This window comes from Lontra canadensis, unplaced genomic scaffold (genome assembly GCF_010015895.1).
Source record: "Lontra canadensis isolate GAN:19392208 unplaced genomic scaffold, GSC_riverotter_1.0 scaffold75, whole genome shotgun sequence".
Taxonomy (NCBI): Eukaryota; Metazoa; Chordata; class Mammalia; order Carnivora; family Mustelidae; genus Lontra; species Lontra canadensis.
This window is the reverse complement of record NW_022631069.1, coordinates 1,327,423-1,351,595: the sequence shown is the minus strand read 5'-3', so window position 1 is coordinate 1,351,595 and position 24,173 is coordinate 1,327,423. Positions and strand designations below refer to the sequence as shown.

General features: G+C 40.3%; 1 protein-coding gene across 2 annotated transcripts in view; it reads right to left on the bottom strand.

The window, feature by feature from the left end:
* Window positions 1–22,070, bottom strand: part of WARS2 (tryptophanyl tRNA synthetase 2, mitochondrial) — a 94,405-nt gene extending 72,335 nt beyond the window's left edge. Inside the window, exon 1 of one of the 2 annotated variants that reach the window (XM_032881314.1) lies at window positions 21,921–22,070. In XM_032881314.1, coding sequence (XP_032737205.1) covers window positions 21,921–22,010 — 90 coding nt within the window. In that variant the 5' untranslated portion in view covers window positions 22,011–22,070. The remainder of the gene's footprint in view (window positions 1–21,920) is intronic. The other variant, XM_032881313.1, reaches the window with a different exon arrangement.
* Between the last annotated feature and the right edge of the window lie 2,103 nt (window positions 22,071–24,173).

Genomic DNA, 24,173 nt, shown 5'->3' with positions numbered 1-24,173 from the left:
TTTTGGTATTGTTTTGGACAAGTCAAGTTTAAGATCCTTACTTGTCTTCTCCGTGCATATGCTAATTGGGTGGATGGGTACAAATGTGAGGCACAGGGGAGAGCTGGAACTGTAACTCTGGGAATCAGGAGCATATGCATGGAATCAGAAGGCACAACACTGTACAAGCTCACTCAGAAAGAGTGTGGTGAACTCAGGAAGTAGCTCAGGGGCCTCAAACACACAGAGGTCAGGGACAAGCGTAAGAGGACCCGGGATATGTGACTAACAAGGTACATCCAAGGAGACAGTAGTAAAATCAGGAGTGTGTGTCCTGAAAGCCAACACATAAAGTAAGTGTTTCATAAAGAAAGGAGAAATTCAGCTGTGTCAAATGCTACTGACTGGTCAAGCAAAAGGATTACTAAATACCGACCACTGATTTGGCAAGGTTACTGAAGACTTCAACAAGAACAATTAGATCAGGGAGGTAGACTAGACACCACCTTGTACTAGGCTGTTTGGGGAGGTCGAGACAGCAAGTACTGACAATTTGGGGGGAAGGTCTATCATGAAAGGGAGCAGAGGAGTGGGGCAGTGGTTAAAGGGAGTTACCAGGTCAAGACATGTGCTTTTAAATGGAAAATATCAGAGCATTTTGTATGGTAACAGGATGTATCCAGAGGGGGAAACATTTATGACACAGGAGATGAGAGAGAGAATATAGAAACACGTGAGTAGAGTGAACCAGGGCCCAGATGGACTGAGGAGCTGGAACACAATTTCCACTGTGACGTGAGACAACAGAAAACATGGGCATAGATGGCAAAACAAAAATAGGGAGTGTGTGTTTTGTTCTGTTTTCTTTATGAAGTAGGAAGTGAGAACCTTATGGGTTTGCCAGGAGGCAGGGTAAGGCTCGGGAGTAGAAATAACACAGACCCTCAGACAGTCTGCCCTTCAGAAAGGCCAACTAGTTTACTAGAGAAACACAGTTACCAGGCAATAATAAGTGCCTGTTTGAAGACTTTGGCCAGGAATGTAAAGGTGAAGCGAGTAGCCCACTATGTAATATTCTGCAGCCATGTTGGCTGCTTGGGGATAAGTGAGAAGAAAGTGAAGAGTAGGCTGGGTTTCGCTGAGCACACGCAGCAGAGGGAGAGACTGCAAAGGAACTGAGAATATTTGCCAAGGAGCGATTTATGATGACCGTGGAGTGGAGTGGCGGATGGCGAGAAAGGAGTCAAGTCCATGGGTTGGGGAACACGCTGGGGTTGGAACACGTTGGCGTGTGAGTGCCCGACGAAGCGAGCTGGGGGTCAGCAGGTGGGTTTTGGAGAGTGGGGCGCTTCAAATGTGAGGTTCTGCAACTATGCAACTGCCAGTGAGGATGAGATCTAGAGTTGAAGCCATGACTGTGAGCAGCACACTGACTTAAGCTAACTAAAGTCAAAGGGACTAGTGAGCAGGAACAAGCCAGATAGGATGTTGCCACTGCCCCTGCATATTGGGTGGGGAGAAGGGGGTTATCCCTCTACCCCTTCCTCTTTTAGCCTCACCTCTATAAGATTCAAAGCTCAGGCAGGTGAGTCCTACCTAGTGCTGGAGCTTGGGTCCTGTGCCTTTTCTTACTCAATCTAGAAATGGAGGAACCCCTCCTCGGGCTTCCTTGGTGATGGAAGTGGTCCTGCCTTCCACTGAGCTCACAGAGGGAATTCTCTAAAACTAAGAAGGGGTCTGGAGAGATAATGGCAGTGAAAGAAAAAAAAAAAAACAGTTTTTTTTTTTGTTGTTTTGTTTTTTTAAGAACAAAAGATAGAAGATAAATTTGTTGCTGTTGTTTTTTAATTGTGTAAGTTTGTGAAGGACTGAACTGCAGAGGAGACAGCCAGGCACTGTTCTAGATACTGGTGAGATGAAGGTGAAGGAACAGGTCAAAACCCTGCTCTCTGGGAGCTCATCTTCTAGCAGGGGATCTTTGTCCCTCCCAACGCCCGTTGCTGTAGTCTTTCCTGCCGGCTAACCCCTCAATTCTTCCCGTAGAACTCACACTCTTTTCACCTACAATAAATAATAAAGGGCTTAAAATGTTAAATAATTGGTTGAGGTAAAAAGAACCAAATCTATTTATACTAAAATAGATCCAATAATACCAACAGCTGTGGTAAATATAAATTAAGCACCCTGCCATGCCAGGCTCTTCCCAATCCTTCCTTGACTGTCACAACACATCTAGAACATGGACACTGTTACTAGTCGCACTTCCATGCATAGGTGACCAAGGCATTGAGGTGTTAAGTCACTTGGGGAGGAGACGGCAGGGCCTGGAAGTCTGGCTCTGATAATGACTTTGTACCACAGCCTTTCCTCTGTTGTTTCCACTTTGTGTGGTTAAGTCGGGGAGGGGATCTGAAAGCAGGAAAACCCTACAGGACAGGCAAGCCACTGAGTGCAGAAAGGGAGACGCTAGCCTAAAAGTGGCCAGGGAGATAGAAGCCATGAGTATATGCCCAGAGCTCAGAGGGATAAGGTTGTCTGCCAAGAATCAGCAACCTTGTTTTGCCTGATTTATGGTTTGGAGGAGATTTATTTTCTTTCTTTCTTTTTCTTTCTTTCTTTCTTTCTTTTCTTTTCTTTCTTTCTTTCTTTCTTAATAGCAGATTTTTTCTTTCTTTCTTCTTCCTTCCTTCCTTCCTTTATTTCTTTTGAGAGAGCGTAAGAGTGGGGATTGGGGAGGAAGCAGAGGGAGAAAGAGAGAGAGAGAAACTTAGGCAGGCTCCACACCCAGCTGCGTGAGCTCGACGCAAGGCTTGATCTCACAACCCCGAGATCACAACCTAAGCCATAATCAAGAGAAGAATGCTTAACCTGCTTAGCCACCCAGGTACCCCTTGTTTGTTTTTCTTAATTTAGAAGAACTACTTGCTATTCTCAGTATCAGGAGATCTGAAGGGAAAAACAGAAGAACAGGAAGATTCTGAAAGGAGGGTCCCTGAATGATAAGACTGGAGTGCAGACAGTTTGTACAGTTTGGAGCAGAATACATAATAACTTTGGATCTACTGGATAACCTGAACAAGGTACAAAACCAGAGTGCTGCTTGTCCATGATGCCCCTTCAGTAAGCGGGCTGGACCCCAGCAAGGGCTTCCCCAGCTGTCAGCGTGGGAGACTTGGGAGCTGCGCTAGTCTTTAGGGTGCAGCGTGGGGACCATTCCTGTCCACGAGGAAAAGTCATGTCTGTGGTTAGGGTTTTACAGCTCTTCCTGCCCTCCCTTCCCAGCGTAAGAGACAGAATGGCAGTTGTCCTACCATTCTTCCCTATTGCACAAGCTATAAATTCATCCCTAAGTACATCCTGCAAAGATTCAAACCAAAGCTTGCTTCATCGGGGCTTAGAGTTAGATGGCCTCCAGCTACCTTAAAACACAGCCATATGCTCCTTGATATTACAGGTCCTATTATGCAAGGCTCCTCCCCAATCCCAGAGGAGACCAAACGACATGCCATTGCTTGCTGTTGCTTCCCATTCACATTTTTAAATAACAGAATAAAAAGAAAAAAAATCCAGCCACAATTGGCTCCAGTTGGTGTGAATAATGAGATGTGGTTGTCAGATTCCTGGAAAGCCGCCAGTATGGTCATTAGCTGGCCGATAGTGGGCCCACTTAGAAAGAGGATAAGGAGTACAACGTTAAATGAGATCAATTTTAAGGAGGCGTGAAGTTTGGCGTTTGGGTGTGGGATGAAACAATCTATGAATTAAAACCCTCCTTTCATGAAGTGCCCTCCCTAAGAAAAGGGGGATAGACTGGGATGAGATGGGGCTTCCTCAAACCGAGCTTTGCCCAATTAAAATCTGGTCCGTTTTTAAAGTCTCTGATGGAAGAATCCTAGCTTTGACAAGTTGGCAGTAATCCTTGTGATCTATTTTACTGGGATATATATTGTCACTGCAAAACTCAAACATTCTACAAAACTGGAGAGCAGACCCGGCCTGTGATCATTAGACAGACTGGACCAAGTGCCTCAAGCCTTTGATGCCCCTGACATATTATTTTCTGGATGGTGTCCAGCAACCCAATGCAGAATAGCTTTTTCTCTACTGTATCCAGATGGCAAATGGAAGAGATCAAATTCAACAGTTTCAGAGTTAACCTTAATGGATGTGAAAGGCTGGATTCTCTACTAGCTGTTCGGAGATCTATGATACCCCCCCCCAAAAAAAAGCCTTTGAACAAAGAGACAAATAATTGGCTTTTTTTCTCTCTCTCTTCAAAACTAAACCATGGATGTGGTAATCTGGTTCAAATTCATCTTCTGGTTGAAAAGGACAGCCAAATATCTGATCAGTTCTAATCATTGACACTCTCATGACACTTTCTGTGAAGTTCAGATAAGTGTTGTTCTTAATCTTGCGGACATTTTTCTGCCCTTCAAGCAGATATTTTCAATCTTGCTCTATTTCCTTCAAAACTTTAATAAAATATATCTATTCCTAAATGTATAAGCAGCAGCTTCTTAGAGTAAGATTCTCATCCCCCACTAAAGACTGAATTGCAGAACTGGCTAGCGTGAGCCTTACATGTTGGTTACTGCATACATTAGAAGTTCACTTATAAAGCCATTCATACAGAAAGGAATAAGGTATGAAGGTCAACCTCACTCTCCAGACAAGAGGCTTTATATATTGAAGTACCACAAACACTTCATTAGAAACCATTGCACATAAAAACCCAATGGCATAGATCATAAGACCAGCTTTGTAACTGGTTAGAGGCAGAGAAGGCAATGAGGAAGAAGGCTCACTATTTGAAAGAAAGGAAGTCTACCTTTTGTGAGTTTAGGAGTTTTTAACCACGGTTTATGGGCTTCTGAAATTGCACACAAAGTTTTGAGAGTTTATGGACATATTTTTCTTGGTAGAAGGTCCACATTTTAATCAAAGGAAATAGTGACCTCCCCCACAAAAAGTATAAGAACTCTGAGGACAAGACTTAATAGAAACAGGATGAGGAATATTAACATATCTAAAGAAAGACTATGTCCCCTGGAGGGTAGAAGCTTAGAAAAGCAGCTCTGTTGGGAAAACCTTGGCCCTGTGTTTTAAAGAGCTGTCCGAGGGAAATGGTGCTGTGAAAGAGAAGAAGAATATGTTGCTCAGGGACCAGGTATGTCCCATAATGGAGATGACTTGATTACACTAGCCAATAAGGTGATCTAATGAACTCTCCTTGTTTTGATTCCCCACCCATCAAGCTACCTTATTTAATAATCTGGTTTTCTAATTAAATTTGCCTGCAAGTAGAGACTATGGTAATCAGTAAACAAAAGGGACTGGTACTCTCTCATTCTAAATTCATAGATGATATGTGGTGTGCATGGGGGTATGTTCATGGACTTGAGTGTGTGTGTGCACATGTCTATTGTGCATTGGTCTATGAAATATTTTCCTCATTTGGCTTGTGGGCAGTCACCTTTTTCTACTTTTCCTTCCACGCATCTGGCTACTACTATCTTGGTTGGTTCTTCTCATTATTCTAATCTCTTAATGTTACAATGCCCACAGGCTTAGTACTTGGAACTTTTCTCTTCTCCTTCTACAAACACTAGGTAAGTGATCACAACCAGTCTTAGAGCTTTAAGCGCCCAGTCTCTGTACCAAAATCTCACATACTTTCAGCCCCATCTAGACCTGACCCTTGAGCTTCGGTCTCATGAATCTTAACTGCTTACCTGACATCTCCACTTCGATGTTTCCTAGGCATCTAAATTCCACATATCTAAAACTGAACTCCTCATCTGCACCCCTAAGATTTGTTCTACTTACAGTCTTTACCATTTTAGTAAGTGGCAAATTCATTTTCCACTTGCTCTAGCCAAAAGCCTTGAAATTGGTCTTGACTCTCTTCTGGCTTTCTCCTACATCTAATCAGAAAATTTTACTGGCTTTACCTTCTTCAAAATAAATATCCAGAATCTGACCACTTCTCATGAAACCATTTGTACCACTTACCCAAGTTCGAGCCATCACTGTCTCTTGCTTGGATCTTGGATCTAGCCTCCTAACTGGTCTCCTTGCTTCTATCCTTGCTTCTCTGCATTCTATTTTTAACTTAGCAGTGAGAGTAAGCTTTAAAACCTTCATAAGATCATAACATTCCTCTAAACCATGTCCTCCAGTGGCTTTCCAACTCAACCCATGTAAAAGACAATCATCACAATTGCTTCTGAGGTTCTACATAATTGAATCCCCACTTCCACCTATTAGCCATCTGACTTCATGTCCTTCTACTATTTTGGGCAGCTAATTCAACCCAAGGTTAGAACCCTCGCTCCCTCTCCTTTTTGGCTATGTGCATTTTGTTGCTCCTGTGACAAGTTACTTAACATCTATTTTATAGATTCTCATCTGTTAGCACCAGCACAGGGTTTATACAGGATTGTTATGAGAACTACATAACTTAATATTTGCAAAGTATTTAGAGAAGTATCCAACACATACTAAGTACTCTATAATATTTGCTAAGTGAAGGAAATGCTCACTTTTCTTCAGCCACATCAGCTTCCTTGCTGGTCTCCAAACATGCCAGAATAGTCCGTTTTCATTCTTGTTTGCTCCACCTGGCATGCTCTCGCCCCAGATATGTACTTCGTACATGCTCTTACCACCTTTGAGTCTTTCCTCAAATGTCACCCTTTTGGAAGCCTTCACTGACCACCTAATCTCAAACTGTACTTACCATCTCCTATCTCTGCTTTATTTTTTTCTTCCATATCACTTTTTATCACCTAACACATTATATATTTTAATTACTTATTATTTGTTTCTGCCTCTGAAATGTAAGATTTTTGTCTATGTTCTCCAATGGTCTGTCTCCAACACCTTGCACATTTTAAGTGTTCAATATTTGTTGAATACATCAATACAAATAAAATATTCATGACCTTATTACTCCCATGAATTAGAGATGAGGACACAGTTCACCAGGTGACAAATCCAAATAATATTCCACTGAACAGTCTTTTAATAGTTCAGGAGACATTGGGCATAAATGGACCAAAATGTCTTACATGGCTACAAAAATCAGAGATTAACTGTTTATACATATTCAGCCCTTTGCTGTTACGCTCCCACCTCTTGAATACTCTCCTCCATCAACTAAAGGCTTAGGAAGCTGGCTCTCTTTCTTCCCTAACTTCCATCATCCAAGAGAGTTCAAGGATCAGGTACAGTATCCATGCAATACACAAGATTCGATACATTCATTTGGTCTCTTCAGCTTTAAGCACCTATTCCCACAGTTAGCTACTAGACCTTGTCATCACCTATGACTCCTCCCTTTTTGAAATCATAAATGTCAATATTCCACTCAGTCTGAAATCTTCTACCTTTCAACTCTTCATGCTTTTATTTCTACTATACCTGCTCCCAAAGCTCATTTAGGAATCAGAGCCTCTGATTTGCCTATTTTTTTTCCTGGTGTAGCGGTCTCTATTTGTCCTCTCCTCTTCCCTACCCAGCCTGGCTCCAAGGTCAATCATTTGGACTCTGGTCTCTTTGTAACCCTAAATGCTCTTGGCATTAAGTCTCAGTAGCCACATAAAAGGCCAACCCTGGATCAAGGCTAGAAAGCTCGTTCTTCACTTATACACCTTGTTGGCCAAGCACTTTTGGTGAAAAATCTCAAAGCAATGCAGAATTTACCTATTAAATTTAATCTATGGTTTCTTATCTCATTTAGGCTCTCAACTCTCAACACTGCTTATTGAATCCTTTTTCTAAACTCATATAGCCCTTACAATATGCCTCGTACTGTTCTAGACACTTATAATAACTCATTTAATCCTCACAGTGGTTCTATGAGGTAGATACTATTATTTTCTCTGTTTTACCGATGAAGAGATTAAGGCACAGAAAGGTTAATACTTGCCAAGCACATAATGCTGTTAGGGACTTAAGTGGTGGAGCTTATTAGCTCTGAACCCTAGCAGTCTGACCACAGAATTCAAAATTTTAGCTTATAAGATGAAGAAAATGACACAGAGAGGTTCAGTAACTTGCCCATGGACATCTAGTTATCAAGTATAAGAACTTGGATTTGAACCCAGTCAGACTTTAGAGCTCATACACTAAACCACTAACCTATCTCATCTCCTCAGCTAAGCCTTCAGAGAATTATACCCCACAAGTTTTGAAGTCCCTGATTTCCCACCCTACTCCCAGAAAACTGATCTAGACACACAGTCAACTTTCCTCCAGTCTCGGGGTTGATCTGTCTCTCCTAGTGTGTTTAATCATTTACTCTGGATTGCATTTCTTATTTCTTTCTATCTCTTTCCTGTATCTTCAACCTCTCCCTTTTCACTGGCTCCTATAATCATGCTCAAGTCATTTCCATCTTAAAAGGCCCTACCACCAAAAACTTTGTTTGGTCAGACAATTCTTTATAGCTCTCTTCCCCCTCTCTGACACTTCCTTCTCACTCAGGATCCACAAGACAACAATCCCTACTTCCTTACTTCTTGTCTCACTGAAATTAATCTTTGGCACCAATAACTCTTCAGAAGCTGTACTTGATTATATCTTTAGTGACATAGCAATTGTACATGCCAGTGAATAATTTTTTAAACCTTTTTTTTAAGATTTTATTTATTTATTTGACAGAGATCACAAGTAGGCAGAGAGGCCAGCAGAGAGAGAGGAAGAAGCAGGCTCCCTGCTGAGCAGAGAGCCCAATGCGGGGCTCCATCCCAGGACCCTGAGATCATGACCTGAGCCGAAGGCAGAGGCTTTAACCCACTGAGCCACCCAGGCGCCCAACCAGTGAATAATTTTTAGTCGTTATTGGACCATACCACTATCTTGCTCTTTATTGCATCTTTGAAATCTTCTACCTCCTTGAAATCCCTAGATCCACACTCACACTCCAGCAACTCTTCTCCTATCTCTGTTCAGATTCATCAACTCTAGGCTCTCTCCTAGAGTTTGAGCCTAGAGAGGGTTAAAAACCCTTGATTTTTAAAAGTTAGTGTTCCCACTTTACATGCTTTTCTTGATGATTTCACTAAAGAAGACACAAATTTAAGTGCTATTCATCTGGCAGTAATCCTAACAGCAGTCATGGCTTTGTTACTCCTTTTTGAAGATCCACTCCTTTTTCTCTCCCCATCCCTCCTAACATGTGGTCCAGATGGAAGCTGGATGACCCTATCTCCAATTCTAAAGGTGGGTATTTGGCCTTCAAGAAGACAGATATCATGGGAGTCTGACTCCCAAGTCTCCTATTTAGACGTTAAACTAAGACTAGAGCATACCTTGTGTCTCTAGTTGAGTCATAGACATGTTAATATATTCCCAATCAAAATTAAGGACACATGTCTGCTAAAGAATTTTTCTTCAATTTTAGAATGTGAAAAACAAAGTGGGAGATGTCATATGGATGCTGAAACACTGGAATTTGCAAGACATTTTAAAAGATTTGTGGGTATAACCGGTCCCTGATTTAACAAGATGTCTGGCCACTGTAGTCACAGACTTTATCTGGAAGATGCTGCAGTCCAATCCCTTTTAACAGACATGACAGTCTGTGACAGTTCTATGATTATGCTGGGTTGATTTAAGGTTTTAGTAAACATGTCAAGGATAAATTGGTAACAAATATATCAATAAAACTTTCCTTATCAACTACTAAAATACTACTGGCCACTTTAAAAAGAAGAGAATATAAGCTCTTTGTATTATAGATTTAAATTCTGCTTGAATCACACTGCTCTACTCTTACTATGGTGCAAAGAAAAATAAACAGCATTAAACTGTAAGCTTACCAATGACTTCACTGTCTATATAATATAACAGGGCAGTGGGACCTAGGACTATTTATCTATGAAGGGCATACCCAGACCAATAGAGCAAAGGTACTAGGCATAGTTTGACAGGTTGCTTTAAAGGGACTTAAGATGGACAATTAAGAAAAGAAGGTTATGTTGATATAATAAATGAGCTTTTTATTTCCTTCATGAGTTACATGAACTCTTGATTTATAATATTAGAAAACACAACATCAGTTGTTGTATTAATAATACAGGGCATTTATTGAACCAGACAGTATTCTGAGGCAAAACTATGCTCCAAATAAAAGGTTCTCATCTTAATCCTGTGTGTGTGTATACTTTTCTATATACAGAGGTAGCAAAATTTAAAATGATATACATGGCAAACTGCAGTATAATAAGCTATGTCTGTGAAAATAAATTTAGAGCTAGAGGAGCAATAAAAGTCGGTTATAGCAACAAGTTGGAAATGACAGCAGCCTTCTTGGAAAATCACTGAAATAAAATTGGTATTATCTTCCAATCACTTATAAATATCTGGATACTTAGGGCAATAATAAGATCATTTATGAACTGCAGCAAACACTGAACATCTTCTAAAATTAGATACATAGAAATATACATAAAATTGTATGGTTTAAATTCAACAATATGCTAAATGCCAATGGTATGTCCTTTCTCTCATCTGACCTCCTTGGCTTTACTTTTCACTGAATTCATTCAGTCAAATACTTATTGAGCTCTTTCTTTTTTTTTTTTTTTTAAAGATTTTATTTATTTATTTGAGAGCAAGACAGTGAGAGAGAGCATGAGCGAGGAGAAGGTCAGAGGGAGAAGCAGACTCCCCATGGAGCTGGGAGCCCGATGTGGGACTCGATCCCGGGACTCCAGGATCACGACCTGAGCTGAAGGCAGTCGTCCAACCAACTGAGCCACCCAGGCGTCCCTATTGAGCTCTTTCTGTTAGAGGAATTATTACACCAAAGATTTAAGTAATAACTCATTTTCTCACACATATAATTATCATAGCCAAGGCTCAACAGGAAGAATCCTTCCCTCCCCAGCTTTTATGACTGGTGGAGGTCTCCATGAACTTACTTCTGGTAAGATCTGCCTGCTGAGTAGCAGCCTAAGGCTGCACCTGTGGAATCCTGGTATTAATTATAAGCCATTTCCTGCTGGAGTGTTCATAAAAGGTCTAAGTAAAAAAAGAGCACACTCTCCATCTGTCCTAAAGCAAATGCCTATAAACAGAGACAGAATATAAGGAAGGATGTGTTAATTTCTATAAGGAAAGTACAAAGTCCTATAAAACTCCAAAATGGGAGCAACCATTTTCAACTTCAGAACAAAGTTTCCTGGAACCAATATAGAAGTTCTGTTTTTGTTGTTGTTGTAAATTCCAGTTATTAACATACAGGGTAATATTAGTTTCAGATGTATAATATAGTGATTCAACACTTCCATACATCACCTGGTGCTCATCATGACAAGTGCCTCCCTTAATCCCCACCACCTATTTTATTTTTTTAAAGGTTTATTTATTTATTTGACAGATAGAGATGACAAGTAGGCAGAGAGGCAGGCAGAGAGAGAGAGGAGGAAGCAGGCTCCCCGCAGAGCAGAGAGCCCGATGCGGGGCTCGATCCCAGGACCCTGGGATCATGACCTGAGCCGAAGGCAGAGGCTTAACCCACTGAGCCACCCAGGCACCCCCCCACCACCTATTTTATTCAATCCTCCCCAACCCCCACTCCCATTAACCATCAGTTTGTTCTCTATAGTTAAGAGTCAGTTTCTTAGTTTGCCTTTGTCTCTCTTTTTCCCTTTGCTCATTTGTTTTGTTTCTTAAATTCCACGTAGGAGTGAAATCATATCTTTGTCTTTCTCTGACTGACTTATTTTGCTTAGCATGTTACACTCTAGCTCCATCCATGTCATAGCATTCTTTTTGGTGGTTGAGTAATATTCCATATCATATATCTATTTTATATATGTATGTTTGTGTGTGTGTGTGTGTGTGTATACATATACATATATCACCTCTTCTTTATCCATTCATCATTTGGTGGACACAGGCTATTTCCAGAATTTGGCTACTGGAGATAATGCTACTATAAACATCAAGGTGCATGTACCCCTTTGAATTACTGTTTTTGTATTCTTTGGGTAAATACCTAGTAGTGCAATTGCTGGTTGTAGGGTAGTTCTACTTTTAACCTTTTGAGGCACTTCCATACTGTTTTCCAGAGTGGCTGCACCAGTTTGCATTCCCACCAACAGTATGAGCGTTCCCCTTTCTCTATATCCTCACCAGCACTTGTTTTTTTGCATTGTTGATTTGGACCATTCTGACAGGTATCAGATTTGATTTGTATTTCCTTGGTGATCAGTGACATTGAGTATCTTTTCATGTGTTTGTTGGCCATCTATATGTATTCTTTGGAAAAATGTCTATTCATGTCTTCTGCCCGCTTTTTAATTGGATTATTTTGGGGATGTTGAGTTCAATAAGTTTTTTATATATTTGGATACTAACTCTTTAACAGAAATGCCATCAAAATATCTTCTATTTGAAGATTGCCTTTTATTTTTGTTGACTGTTTCCTTTGATGTGCAGAACCTTTTTATCTTGATGAAGCCCCAATAGTTTATTTTTGCTTTTGTTTCCCTTGCCTCAGGAGACACATCTAGAAAAAGTTGCTATAGTCAATGTCAAAAAGGTTACTGCCTGTGTTCTCTAGGATTTTTATGGTTTCAGGTCTCACATTTAGCTCTTTAATTCATTTTGAATGTATTTTTGTGTATGGTGTAAGAAAGTGGTCCAGTTTCTTTCTCTTTCTTTCTTTCTTTCTTTCTTTCTCTTTCTTTCTTTCTTTCTTTTTTTTTTTTTTTTTTACATGCTGCTGTCCAGTTTTCCCAGTACCATTTATTGAAGAAACTATCTTTTTTCCTTTGGATTATTCTCTCTTGCTTTGTCAAAGACTGACCATATAGTTGTGGATTCATTTCTGGGTTTTCTATTCTGTTCCATTGATCTATGTGTCTATTTTTGTGCCAGTACCATATGTTTTGATTGGTATAGTTTTGTAATATAACTTGAAGTCTGGAATTGTGTATTTCTGTTTCATTTTTTTAAAATGGTGGAATATAGACAAATAAGAATGGGAAGAAAGGCCTTTCCATGAAGAGACAGTGGCATTAACAAAGAAATAAAAGGGAAGAGCTCTGTGCAAACTTAGAAATTCTATGAACACCAAGACAAAGGATCCATGTAAGACAGCAATGGCCTAGAGAAGTGTTTTGGATCTAGACTGCGGAAAGTCTTGTATGTGGAGCTCTAAGGGGACTAAATTTCATTAGAGGCCCCCAAAGGTTGCTGAGCAAGGGGAAAAACCATAATTAGAATGCTGCTTTAAGCGGATTAATCTGGTGAGAATGACTTTGGGGATGGGGAATGGAAGGGTAGGCAAGTATGGTGATGGGGGAATCAAAGGATTATTAAGATTGATAAGGGTAGAGGAGAGAAAGTTCACTGAGTAGAGCTATATGTTATTGAAGAAATAGTCATCATCCAGCATAAACGACCCACTAGGTTCTATGCACTGGCAAAAAGACTTTTGCGAAGAGCCATATATATATGGCAGGAACTCGAATCCACATATTCCTATAAGGCATTATTATGAGTACCTTACAGACGAGAAAACTAAAATTTAGTGAGATTAGATAATTTTCTTGGCATCACAGAATTGGTACAACCAGGCCTAACTGATCTCAAGAGTCACGTACCTTCTGCTTTATTGTACTTCCTCTTGGGAAGGGGCCAGTAAACTTTAAAATGACAAGTATAATGTTCATGTGATTGCTTATTCTCTAGACACTTGCTTCTCTAGGTTACTGAGTTTCACAGCTTGGTGGCGTGGGGGTGGCTGGAAAGTTGCCAGCCATTGGAGAAGCCAAAGTTGCCTGCCCGGAGAGAAGGATCTTCCTTCACAACCAAGATGGCCAGGTAACTAGTATCCCATGGAGGGCCAACCTGGCTCTCTCCCCAGAACTGGCAAGAGCTTCCACATAGTCTGGTCCTTAACATCTCCCTTGGGACTCCACCTTCATGCCGCACACTTAGCCTCTGCTTAAGAGAACTCTTCTCTCTTCCAGCAAATTTATGGAATGGCTGCTTAGCTCATTCTCCCCATGGGAGGACAGGAATCCAAATCAGGGATTTGGGTAAACAGCTCCATATCCCTTTTCCATTACATTCTCCTGCTTCCTGAAAGGGGCCCAAGGTAACATAGTGAGTAAAGTGTGGGCCTGAACGACTATAAAGTAGTATGGCCCATGCAGTCTTTGTTCATGGGGAGTATTAGAAAAAGGTTAGGAGGAGTCTTTTATTTGGCATGTAAAATAAATTCTGTTCAATGTCGCTCATTTTAAAGCCTCAACGGCATCCTAATTGATGTACTAACGAGAAACAATTCACTTTAATTCATTCGCTGAATTAGAGACCCCTTTAAAAGATCCTTGGAATAAGGATTCCTTAGCATAACATTTTTACTTATCACTTGCAGAAATGGCCCACACCACTAATTACTTTCATCTCTCCCGTCTTCCCACTTTGCATCTCTCCTACTTTTGAAGAAAGTACTCTTGCCATAAATCCCAACTAGACCCTAGATAGTGGTCCCTTGGTCATCCATCAGCTTCAGCACTCACCACCTCCCCTCTGCAGGGCTGTGCACAGGATGACCTTTTAGCTATAGACTGTGTGTAAACAGAGCTTCCTACATGCACCTTGGGACTCATGTGTTTAAAGCCCTGATTTTATACACAGAAATTTTAGTGGCAGTAGCCAAATAGAGACATGGAGATAAATTCACAAGACAGCTTTGCTCCTTCTTCATAATTCACTGAGACAAACAAGAGTGTAGGAGCAGTGACAACAAAGGATGATTTATAATTTCTGCTCTCTATGTCACCATGGCAAGATATATAAGTGGCTTTCATGAAACTGATTTAAAAGTTGCAAGGCAGTTATCAGAATGTTACCATGGGTAATTTGTTTCAAAATTTAATGGCATTTTATTACAGTTAGGGTACAGACTTTGGAATCAGGCTACCAGGGTTTGTATCTTGGCTCTAACGTTTGCTAGCTATGTGACCTTGGGTGAGTCATTTAACCTCTTACTATTCTCATCGACAAAATGGGGTTCATATGAGCACAAACCTCCCTGGGTTGTGAGGATTAAATAAGCTAATGGATGTCAAGTGCTTAAAACCATGCTTGGTACATGGTAAACATAAATGTGTGCTAGTATCACCACTTCCGTCACTATTGTTTACATGGTGTTTGTCAGAATGCTAAATGATTTCAGTACAAATGTGAAAATAACATCCATTTAACCAAAACCTTAAAGAACACCGATATTGATTTAGATCCATCGTTATTACAACTGTTTAAGAAAAAAATTAGAAGATGAGAATGTAATCAGTGAGTCAAAACTTTAGGTGACTAAATAGTGAAACTTGGTATGCTGCACTAAAGATTAAAAGAATATGTGAAGCATTTTGGAGACTACGAAGTGTTAAATTAGGATATTATAGAAGATAAGAGATTCCACTTGAAAATTTTTTGCAAGGTGAGATTTGTTATTTTATTTTAAGCTTTCACATACCCTTAATGAAAAATCTACAACTATCATCCTAAAAACCTGGGATAAGAAGCAATAGAACCAAAGTCATTCATTCAGAACTCTAACCACAGTGGACTTGCCTGGCCCTATATTGAGTCCCAGCCAGAGCATCAGGGCAGGAATGCGAAGGAGAGACTGACAGCCCTGCCCGCTGGCTGCTGTCCTAGCCTAGAGGGCAAGGGATTGAGAAGCAGAAGCTGTGAGAATCTGCATCGGTTAGAAATCAGGGTGGCTTAACTCTGCCTTTTATTTTATTTTTTTTAAGATTTTATTTATTTATTTGATAGAAAGAGACACAGAGAGAGGGAACACAAGCAGGGGGAGTGGGAGAGGGAGAAGCAGGGTCCCTGCTGAGCAGAGAGCTCGATGTGGGGCTTGATCCCTGGACGGGGAGATCATGACCTGAGCTGAAGGCAGACGCCCAATGACTGAGCCACCCAGGCGCCCTTAACTCTGCCTTTTAGGAGACAAAGCGGGCAGTCGAAAGGCAGTTCCTTGACCAACCAGAAGTACGTTCAATAGATGCCAGGATGACTGTGCACCATTAAAAAAGAAAGCTGGAGATGAATTTTGATAAATGGCTAGACGCCCAACAGAACTCAGATGTCAGGGTGGTGTGAAAACCTTGACATGATCTTGACTCATCCAGTAAGCAGGGACGTTAAGAGAAAGTGTTATGCCTCCTATTGGGAATAAAAGATACGGTATTGCTAAGAAATGATATATAGAGAAAACTGTAAATGCTCGGACAGTTAAATTAAGTCAAGCTGGAGTCCATGTAGCACCTCTGTGCCTATAAATTATCTCTCTGCATCCAGTGTCTCACACTAGCAGAGCAGTGGCCGCCCTCCATGAGTGAATGGCTCCTGTGGAAATTCAAAAAGAAGTCTTAGGCCTCATGTTGCAGTCTCTAAAAGGGAAATTCCTGAACCTGAATGGTAGCAGTAGAATGGAATCAAGAGCAGAGCTGGATAACCGTTCCTTATGAGGAGGCTAGAGGCCGGGTTAGTTATAATAATGACTGAGGGAATCCAGGAACCATCTTTGTGTCCAATGATCAGCATATACACAGAGGTAAGCTGGGTTTAGAAAGAAGGAAGGAAGGAAGGAGAGAAAGAAGGAAAGAAGAAAAATCAACTACTATTATCTTTAGTGCCTGTGCAGTTTAAAATAAATAGAACATATGTTGCATTTTATTGATAAAATACACACATATCAAAGTGAATACTCTCAAACTACTTATTTTCTGGGCAGCTCCTAGAACATAATTCATCCATCATATGTGGTCCTCTGCCAACAAACTTACTTGGATATGTTAGGAAGCTGAAGTATTTTTCAAATGTCATTATAAGAAATTTAAGATTGTGTGGCCTCATCTCCCAGGTCTTTGTTTATGTGTGGGGGGAGGAGATGGTTTGGGGAGTGGAGGTAGTGAGGTCAAGGAAGCAGGGCTCTAGCTACTCCTCTACTCCCGAAATCAGAAAAACTCTGCTTTTATGTTTTATCTAACAGGAATTGATACAAAATCTTATTTGGTAAGAGAAGACAACTGGACCGGTGGAAAAAGCACAGATGAGGCTGAATTTGAATCCCGGTGCTGCCATTTACTAGCTCTGACCTAGGAAAGTTATCCAATCTTTCCGAGCCTTAGTTTCCTCTTCTATAAAATAGGTACAATATTATTTGCCCAAGATAAAGCACATAGCACAGGGACTTAGCACATAGAAAGTGCTAGCTACATGTCCATTCCTTTTCTGAAGGACAGGATTTTGTATGGATATAGGCTTAAATATATATATTTGGGTAAGTCTCTGCAGACAGTTCTTCTGTAACCTACAGCCATGCAAAAGACTGAGAAAGATCTCAGGGAGCAGCCTTTACTCTCTTTAGCATTTCCTGGCTGCGGATGCCAAGAACAGTTACTACCAAAAATCCTCAGCATCTACTTACTATTCCTCTTCTCTGTTTTCATCAGTTAGTTTCCACTATATACTCAAATATACTTTTAAAAATTATTTCTAATAAGCTAAGTCAGTTAGCAAGGAAAACCAATCTAAAAAGGTTTCTCTCTCTCTCTCTCACTCTCTGTCTCTCTCTCAAATAAATAAATTTTTTAAAAAATCTTTAAAAAATAAAGGGGCACCTGGGTGGCTAAGTTGGTTAGGCGACTGCCTTCAGCTCAGGTCATGATCCTGGAGTTCTGCTCTGCAGGGAGTCTGTTTCTCCCTCTGACCCTCCCCCTTCTCATGCTCTCCCTCTCTCTCTCACTCTCTGACTCTCTCTCAAATAAATAAATTAAAAAAAAAATCTTTAAAAAGGATTTTAAGCGAATGGACTCCTAGGCAGATTAAGCTTAAAAGGGCCATTTGAGTGGGTCCATGCAAGACCATTTAAGAAAAGCACAGAGATGAAATAGCCCCATCAAACCAGCTCAGTTATTGTCTTGCAAAATGATGTCTATAGAAGCTCCTTAGAGCTATTCATGCTGCTTAGCTCTTGTTGCAAGCTGGATGAACAAAACAGAGCAGAGACAAGCTAAGGGAAAAGTCACTGGGAAAGCTACCCCATTTTAATGTCATTAAGATCACAGAAACCTACCAACAAATATTAATTGCAAAACAGGGAAGGAAATCCCAATAGTAAATTTTACCATCCTAATTCCACAATTAATCAGCGTTGTGATTTTAGTCAAGTTACTTAACTAAAGTCAGTTTCCTCATGATTTAAAATAACGTGTTAATACCTGCCTTAAAGCCTTGTTATGAACAGTTTCTTTTTGGTGGTATTCTTGCCAAAAATCCATAACCTAATCATGAGAAAACATCAAACTAGTAAATAATTAACCAATCCTCTTCAAAAGTGCCAAGGTCATGAAAGAGTGAGGAAGTGCCATAAATTGGAGGAGACATGCCAGCTAAATGCAACATGGGATCCTGGATTTGATCCCAGACCAGGACCTGTAAGAGACTAGTGGAAAAACTGGTGAAATTTGAAATGTGTCTTTAGCTAGTATTGTACCAAACTTATTTCTTGGCTTTGATCATTGTATTATGATTACGTAAAAGGAAGCTTGGTGAAGGAGGTAAATTTTGCTAATTTTGCAACTTGATAAATCTGAAATCATTTTAAAAGAAAAAAAGTTGAAAAAGGAGGAATTGTTTGAAAAGCCTAGTCATGAGAACTGAATACAAGAACAATAATTTAATACATTGCCTTTTTTTTCTTTTTCTTTTTTTTTGCAGGCATAATTGCTTCATCTAATGGCTAAACTTGGTAGCCATTAACATTGGGAATGGTCACACCCTGCTTAGGACAGCTAAGAGTGAGGCTTGTTGTTCAACTGCAGCAAAATGTGGACATTTACACTGAATGACTACAAATATTCTTGCAAAAGTCTACTATCCATCAATATTTCACTCTTGGTACAACATCATCATAAGTTAGGGCTTCAAGAAGTGTGGATTCTGTGTTTGGCCAATGATGACAGGCTTAAATTTACCTAATGCCATCACTATTTAAAAGTAGCCTGTCAAATCTTCATTCCTCTGACTCTGTGACTACTCTCATCTTGTCAAACGTCAACAGTTTTTTGTGAGGTCACACCTGGCAAAATAAACAGCTTTCACATAAACTGTAGACAACTCACAATGAGTATGGCTTGAAACACTGTTATTCCCAGATTTTATTTTTTATTTGAAACTTGAGTCTATCTCTAGCTTTCAGGGGCAAAAGCCTGCCTTTGAGGTAACTAAAGGTCCTCAAAGCCAACCTTATTACTCAAGATTTTGTTTTTTAAAGAAAACAACCTAGGAATCAAAATGCTTTATCAGTCATAGTTTCCAACACAGCGTTGCCTTGGCTCACTCACTTTGGCCTCTTACCTCAGGGAGTGACTAGGTAACCAAACTAGTAACCCGCAACTTGGCTATTTCTTAGTTTCTAATAGAATCATCCATATGATAAAAATGTATTTTCTATTAGACTATTCTCTTGCAAAATAATTTTTGTTTTCTACAAAGGTTATGAGATATCGTAAAAATGTCCAATACATCTGGTTTAAGAATCTAATTCTTCCTTCACATATTTCTGCATCTGTTCCCAAAAATCGCTTTGACTTCAAAGGAAGCTTTTCAAGAGAAAAAGAAGATACATACAGGAAAAGTGGCCATAAATTTCTATTCCTTTTCTAAGGCCATTTTAATAATAGCACTGTGGGACAAGTATCTATTTAGGTTTTTAGAGATCTAAAATATCACAGATGATATTAATGACTATGCATTTATATGGAGATTTACGCTTTAACACTTTATTCTGAGTCTAAAAGTGATATATCTTCAATTTTGAACATGTGGAAAATATAGAAAGCCTAAAGAAAATTTAAGTGACTTTTAATCCACTATTTAGGAAGACCAAAGCAAAACAAAAAAGTTAAGACTGGTTGTTTCCTTCCATATATTTTTGTGTGTGTGTGCATATATTTAATAAATATTTATTTACAAACAATATTATAATTACACTATGAAAACAATTTTGTATCTTTTCTCAGTTGGTTTTTCAAAAGACTACATTAGCTTTTCAAACCATCATAGTTAATGACTGAAAATCACATGTAGACTTATACTTTAAAAAAGAAATGCTCTTGCTTACAATTAATTCCTAGTCTACTCAACGATAAATTAAAGGTTTGGAAACACTGATCTGTTCTGGAAATTCTGCATTTTGAAACTATCTAGACTAGTAGTTGATTAACCTTAAGATAACCATATTCATTAATTCCACTGAAACAATACCAGAGGTTTAAGAACTTTTATCATTTATAATAACTTAGTGCCCTAAAACTCCCTGGGTAATCATTAGTGGGCTCTAGCTTATTTTCCTTTTCTCTCTGATTTTCTATTTCTCATGACATCCTCACCTCTTCGGTTTGGAAAGAGGAAGTTGGATCTAAGGTTTAGTTACTTTGGTACCACAGGTTTTAATATGCTATTAGTTAGCTTTTATAAAATAGTAATCAACCAATTCTGGCTCTGCAGAATCAAACCCTCAAACTTCAAAGAGAGGAGTACTGAATGGATTTATCTAATTTTGAATCAATTCTTACCTAACAGTGCTGCCTGAAATGTAAAATAACACTTAAGTAGCTGTTTCGTTGACAAAGAGCTCTCTGGTATTTCCTTTATCCTTAAACGAATCTGGTGAGGCCCATCTCAACGAGGAAAACTTAACTACAGAACATTAAGTAATTTATGAGATGACCGGAAAAACAAGTTAAACTCAAATCTTGGTTTTCATAATTCATCACGTTGCCTTCCTTTGGCTTCATAATCATGGAGCCACAGATTTTCCAAAGCTTGAAGGAACATTAATGGGTCAGTCAGTCCCACCCTTCCTCCACCCATTTTATTAAAGAAAATAAATCCGGGGAGATTGACTTGTCCTGCCACAAGTCCTAGCGAGTGGCAGACAAATCTCTTGAACTTCGATTTCCTAATTTCAAGTCTAGTGCTCTTTTCCAATACACCAGTTCCCACACAAAATCCACATACCTATGCATTTTGACCACGAATATGCGAGGATGCCAAGAAATCATCTGATAACCACTGAATCTCAATTTTCTTCGCAGGTCCCTGAAGATATGTCCCAAGAGATGTACAACAGAGTGCCTACCACCAAGATCGTACTTGTAAGACATTTAGTAAATGTCTGAATGAATGAGGAAGTATCTGAATGAGTGAAAGGTGACTATATATATATATATCCTCCTCCCCCATGAGGGTAAAATTGGAAATACTGACGGGGTGGGTTGAAGCGGGTGTTCCATGCTTTCAGCACGACAGGGTAACGAAACTTTGGCAACTAATAATTCCCTTACAGAGCCTGCTCCATGCAGGTCTGCCTTGGGGAATGAGGAACCCGAGGGGAAGACGCATGGACACGTGACACTGATATGCCGCCCTGCCAGAACGAAGATGTCAAGTGGCCGCTCCGACTTAAATCGCCCAGTTCCTAACAAGACCTCCTCTAATTTCTCCGCTGGACCCTCAGTAAGAAGGGTGAAATAGTAATGGGACCGTGAGGAGGCGGGCAGCTGGGGAAAGACCCGCCCTCGGGTCTGAGAACTTCACAGAGGACTAGGCTTCCCGCGTTGCCCGGCAACAGCGGGACCGGGAAAGAGGCGTAGGCCAAGCGGGCAAGCGGACGCGCGCTCCTCCCCTCCACGGCGGGTGACGTCATCGCGCATCCCTGCGACGTCGCCGCGTTCCAAGTAGGAAGGCAGTCTTAGGAGAGTGGATCTTAGGAGAAAAGCGGCTCGGTATTCTCCAGAGGAAACGCGGGGAGAGAAACCAGTGGAGGGAAGGGAGACAAGAAGGACCTAGCCGAATGGGAAGCTGGCGGGAGAAAGGCCAGCTATGGTTACCTGGGGAGTCTGAGCAGCTTCGGGTCCTTTATGAAATGCCCGGATGCAGCTCCAGCACCCACGCGCCTTCCACATTGAGCGCATCGCCATTTTGAGAGGGGAGGAGCCGTAGTGACTTGAGTGACGTCTGCCCAGAGAGCCAGTCCCAGAGTTGCAGCTGTTTCGCTTGCTGCGTAAGCGCCCCTGTCTTCCGGGCGTACCTCTGTGCAGCGGCGTGCTGGAGTCCGGTCTTTGCCCAGCAGGTGGGGATAGGAACGGGGTGGGGCTTGGCTTTTTAGTGTTTGCCCTGGAGACCTGGTCTTTGTGCAGGCCTCCTGGTGGGAGAATGTCTTCTGGGGATTTTAGTAGCAGCGTTTCAGATTGAAAGTCATATAAATTGCCTTTGGGCTTCTAGCCATGCAGAGGCAGCTTTTAAGAAGTGTCTCTACGAATGTGGCCTACCCAGTCCGGTTCTAATGCACCTCTAGTGCATTAAGTGGTCCTGTGAGGCTTATGTGGCCTCATTGATGCATTCAGTCTACAAACCTTTGTTAAACCCTACCATCTGCTGGCTACTGAAGGTGCAAAACGCCTATCTTATATGGCCTAGTGCGTAGCAGGCCAATAAACGACGCACTGTTTCAAGTGTTATAGAAGCAAACCCCAAGACTGGGGAAGAGGGATAGTTAAAATTGTGGCGCTTAAGCCTGGTCCAGGGAGGGCTTCAGAAGGTGATACCTGATGGAAGAAATTGTTTGCATTTTGGGTTAAATTATGAGAAGAATCCATACTGTATTCCTGCCTCTGCTCATGCCCTCAAAAAGCTCCCAGACAGAAAAGAACCTATCAATAAACATATAACAAGAAGAGATTAGTCAGAATTCCTTTATGTGTTTTCTTACATTTATCTATTGAACAAATAACTGAAAATTACCACATTTCCACAGGGAGAGGTACAAGATAAATGGAGTAAGGATGCCCATACTCTTAAAGCAACTGAAATCTTAACAGGTTAAGACAAAGTTTGTGAATTAAAACCATACATTAAGATCTCTTAAGAGTGGTACGAAGTACTGGTGAAATTTAAGGCCAATTGGTGTAGTGTAGAAATAAGCAGGGAAGGAATTGGAATGATAAAGGCCAAAAAAACAAAAACCCTAAGAAAATCAAGTGTTATTCTTAAACAAATCAGTTGAGTTTGGTTTTGTCTCATAAATTTTGAGATGTGTGCCGTAGTTCCAAATGTGATGACTATTAAATAGGTCAGGAGGCCAGGAGAGAGAGCCAAACTATAAAACGGATGGTAATTTAAAAGTATGGAACTCTTTGAGACCACCAGGTAGAATCTGTGGAATAGAAGTGCTCAGATGATGGAAATTAGAAGTAAGTAGTCAAAAGATACTTAACTTAAAACCCCAAAAATGTGGTCGTTACTGAAACTGAGCTAAGAGGCTTGCCAGCGAAAGTGATGATTGATTATTATAAAGATGCACAGTATCCCTTGTAAACATTCAGTTTTATAAATGCCTAAGCATTAAAATACCGTTTTTTACAGATATGTTATTAATTAAATTAAATGACCCTAGGAATTAGTAAGGTTAGACTTCTGACATGTTCAGCCATCTGGATTAGAAGATAAAACCTAGCAATAAAAGGAGGGTAACAACAGAAAGCTGTCACAGGCCTGCCCACTTTATTTCCTCGAGCAGTAATTTCAGTCTTTTATCTACAAAAACTCACGTGACTGATAATATTTCCATGGAAGATACTTCCAAGGCATACTCCCATTGAAGAGGGTATATCTGAACACAAGTGGAACAACTTCAATATCTATTTTTTTAAGTACCTAAAACTTAGAGTAATAAATAAACTAAGCTTAGAGTAATAAATTGTTTCCCATCACAGTAGTTACTTGATGACTCTTGAGTGTCACTCAGCCAGCCAGGTTGCTCCTTGAACAAGGACTATGCTTTGTATTTTTTACATTTCTCCCGGCACCTAGTATAATACTTTGCACAGAGCAGGCACATATTTTAAATCTAAATTTTACTTCGACAAAGTATGTAACTAATTTTCAGAGGTTGGTATGTTTTTAATGGCCGGGAGGGAATGCTGACAGCAGAAAAGACACTAGTTTTAATTTAAAGCAAAGCTAGTTTCGTCTACTTTTGTACTCTTACAACGGCATTTTGAAACCTTTTGGCATTGGGAAAGTAGCATGAAAAAGCTCAACATTGTGTAAGGTCACCATTTTCTGCTCCTCTAAGAAGTGCA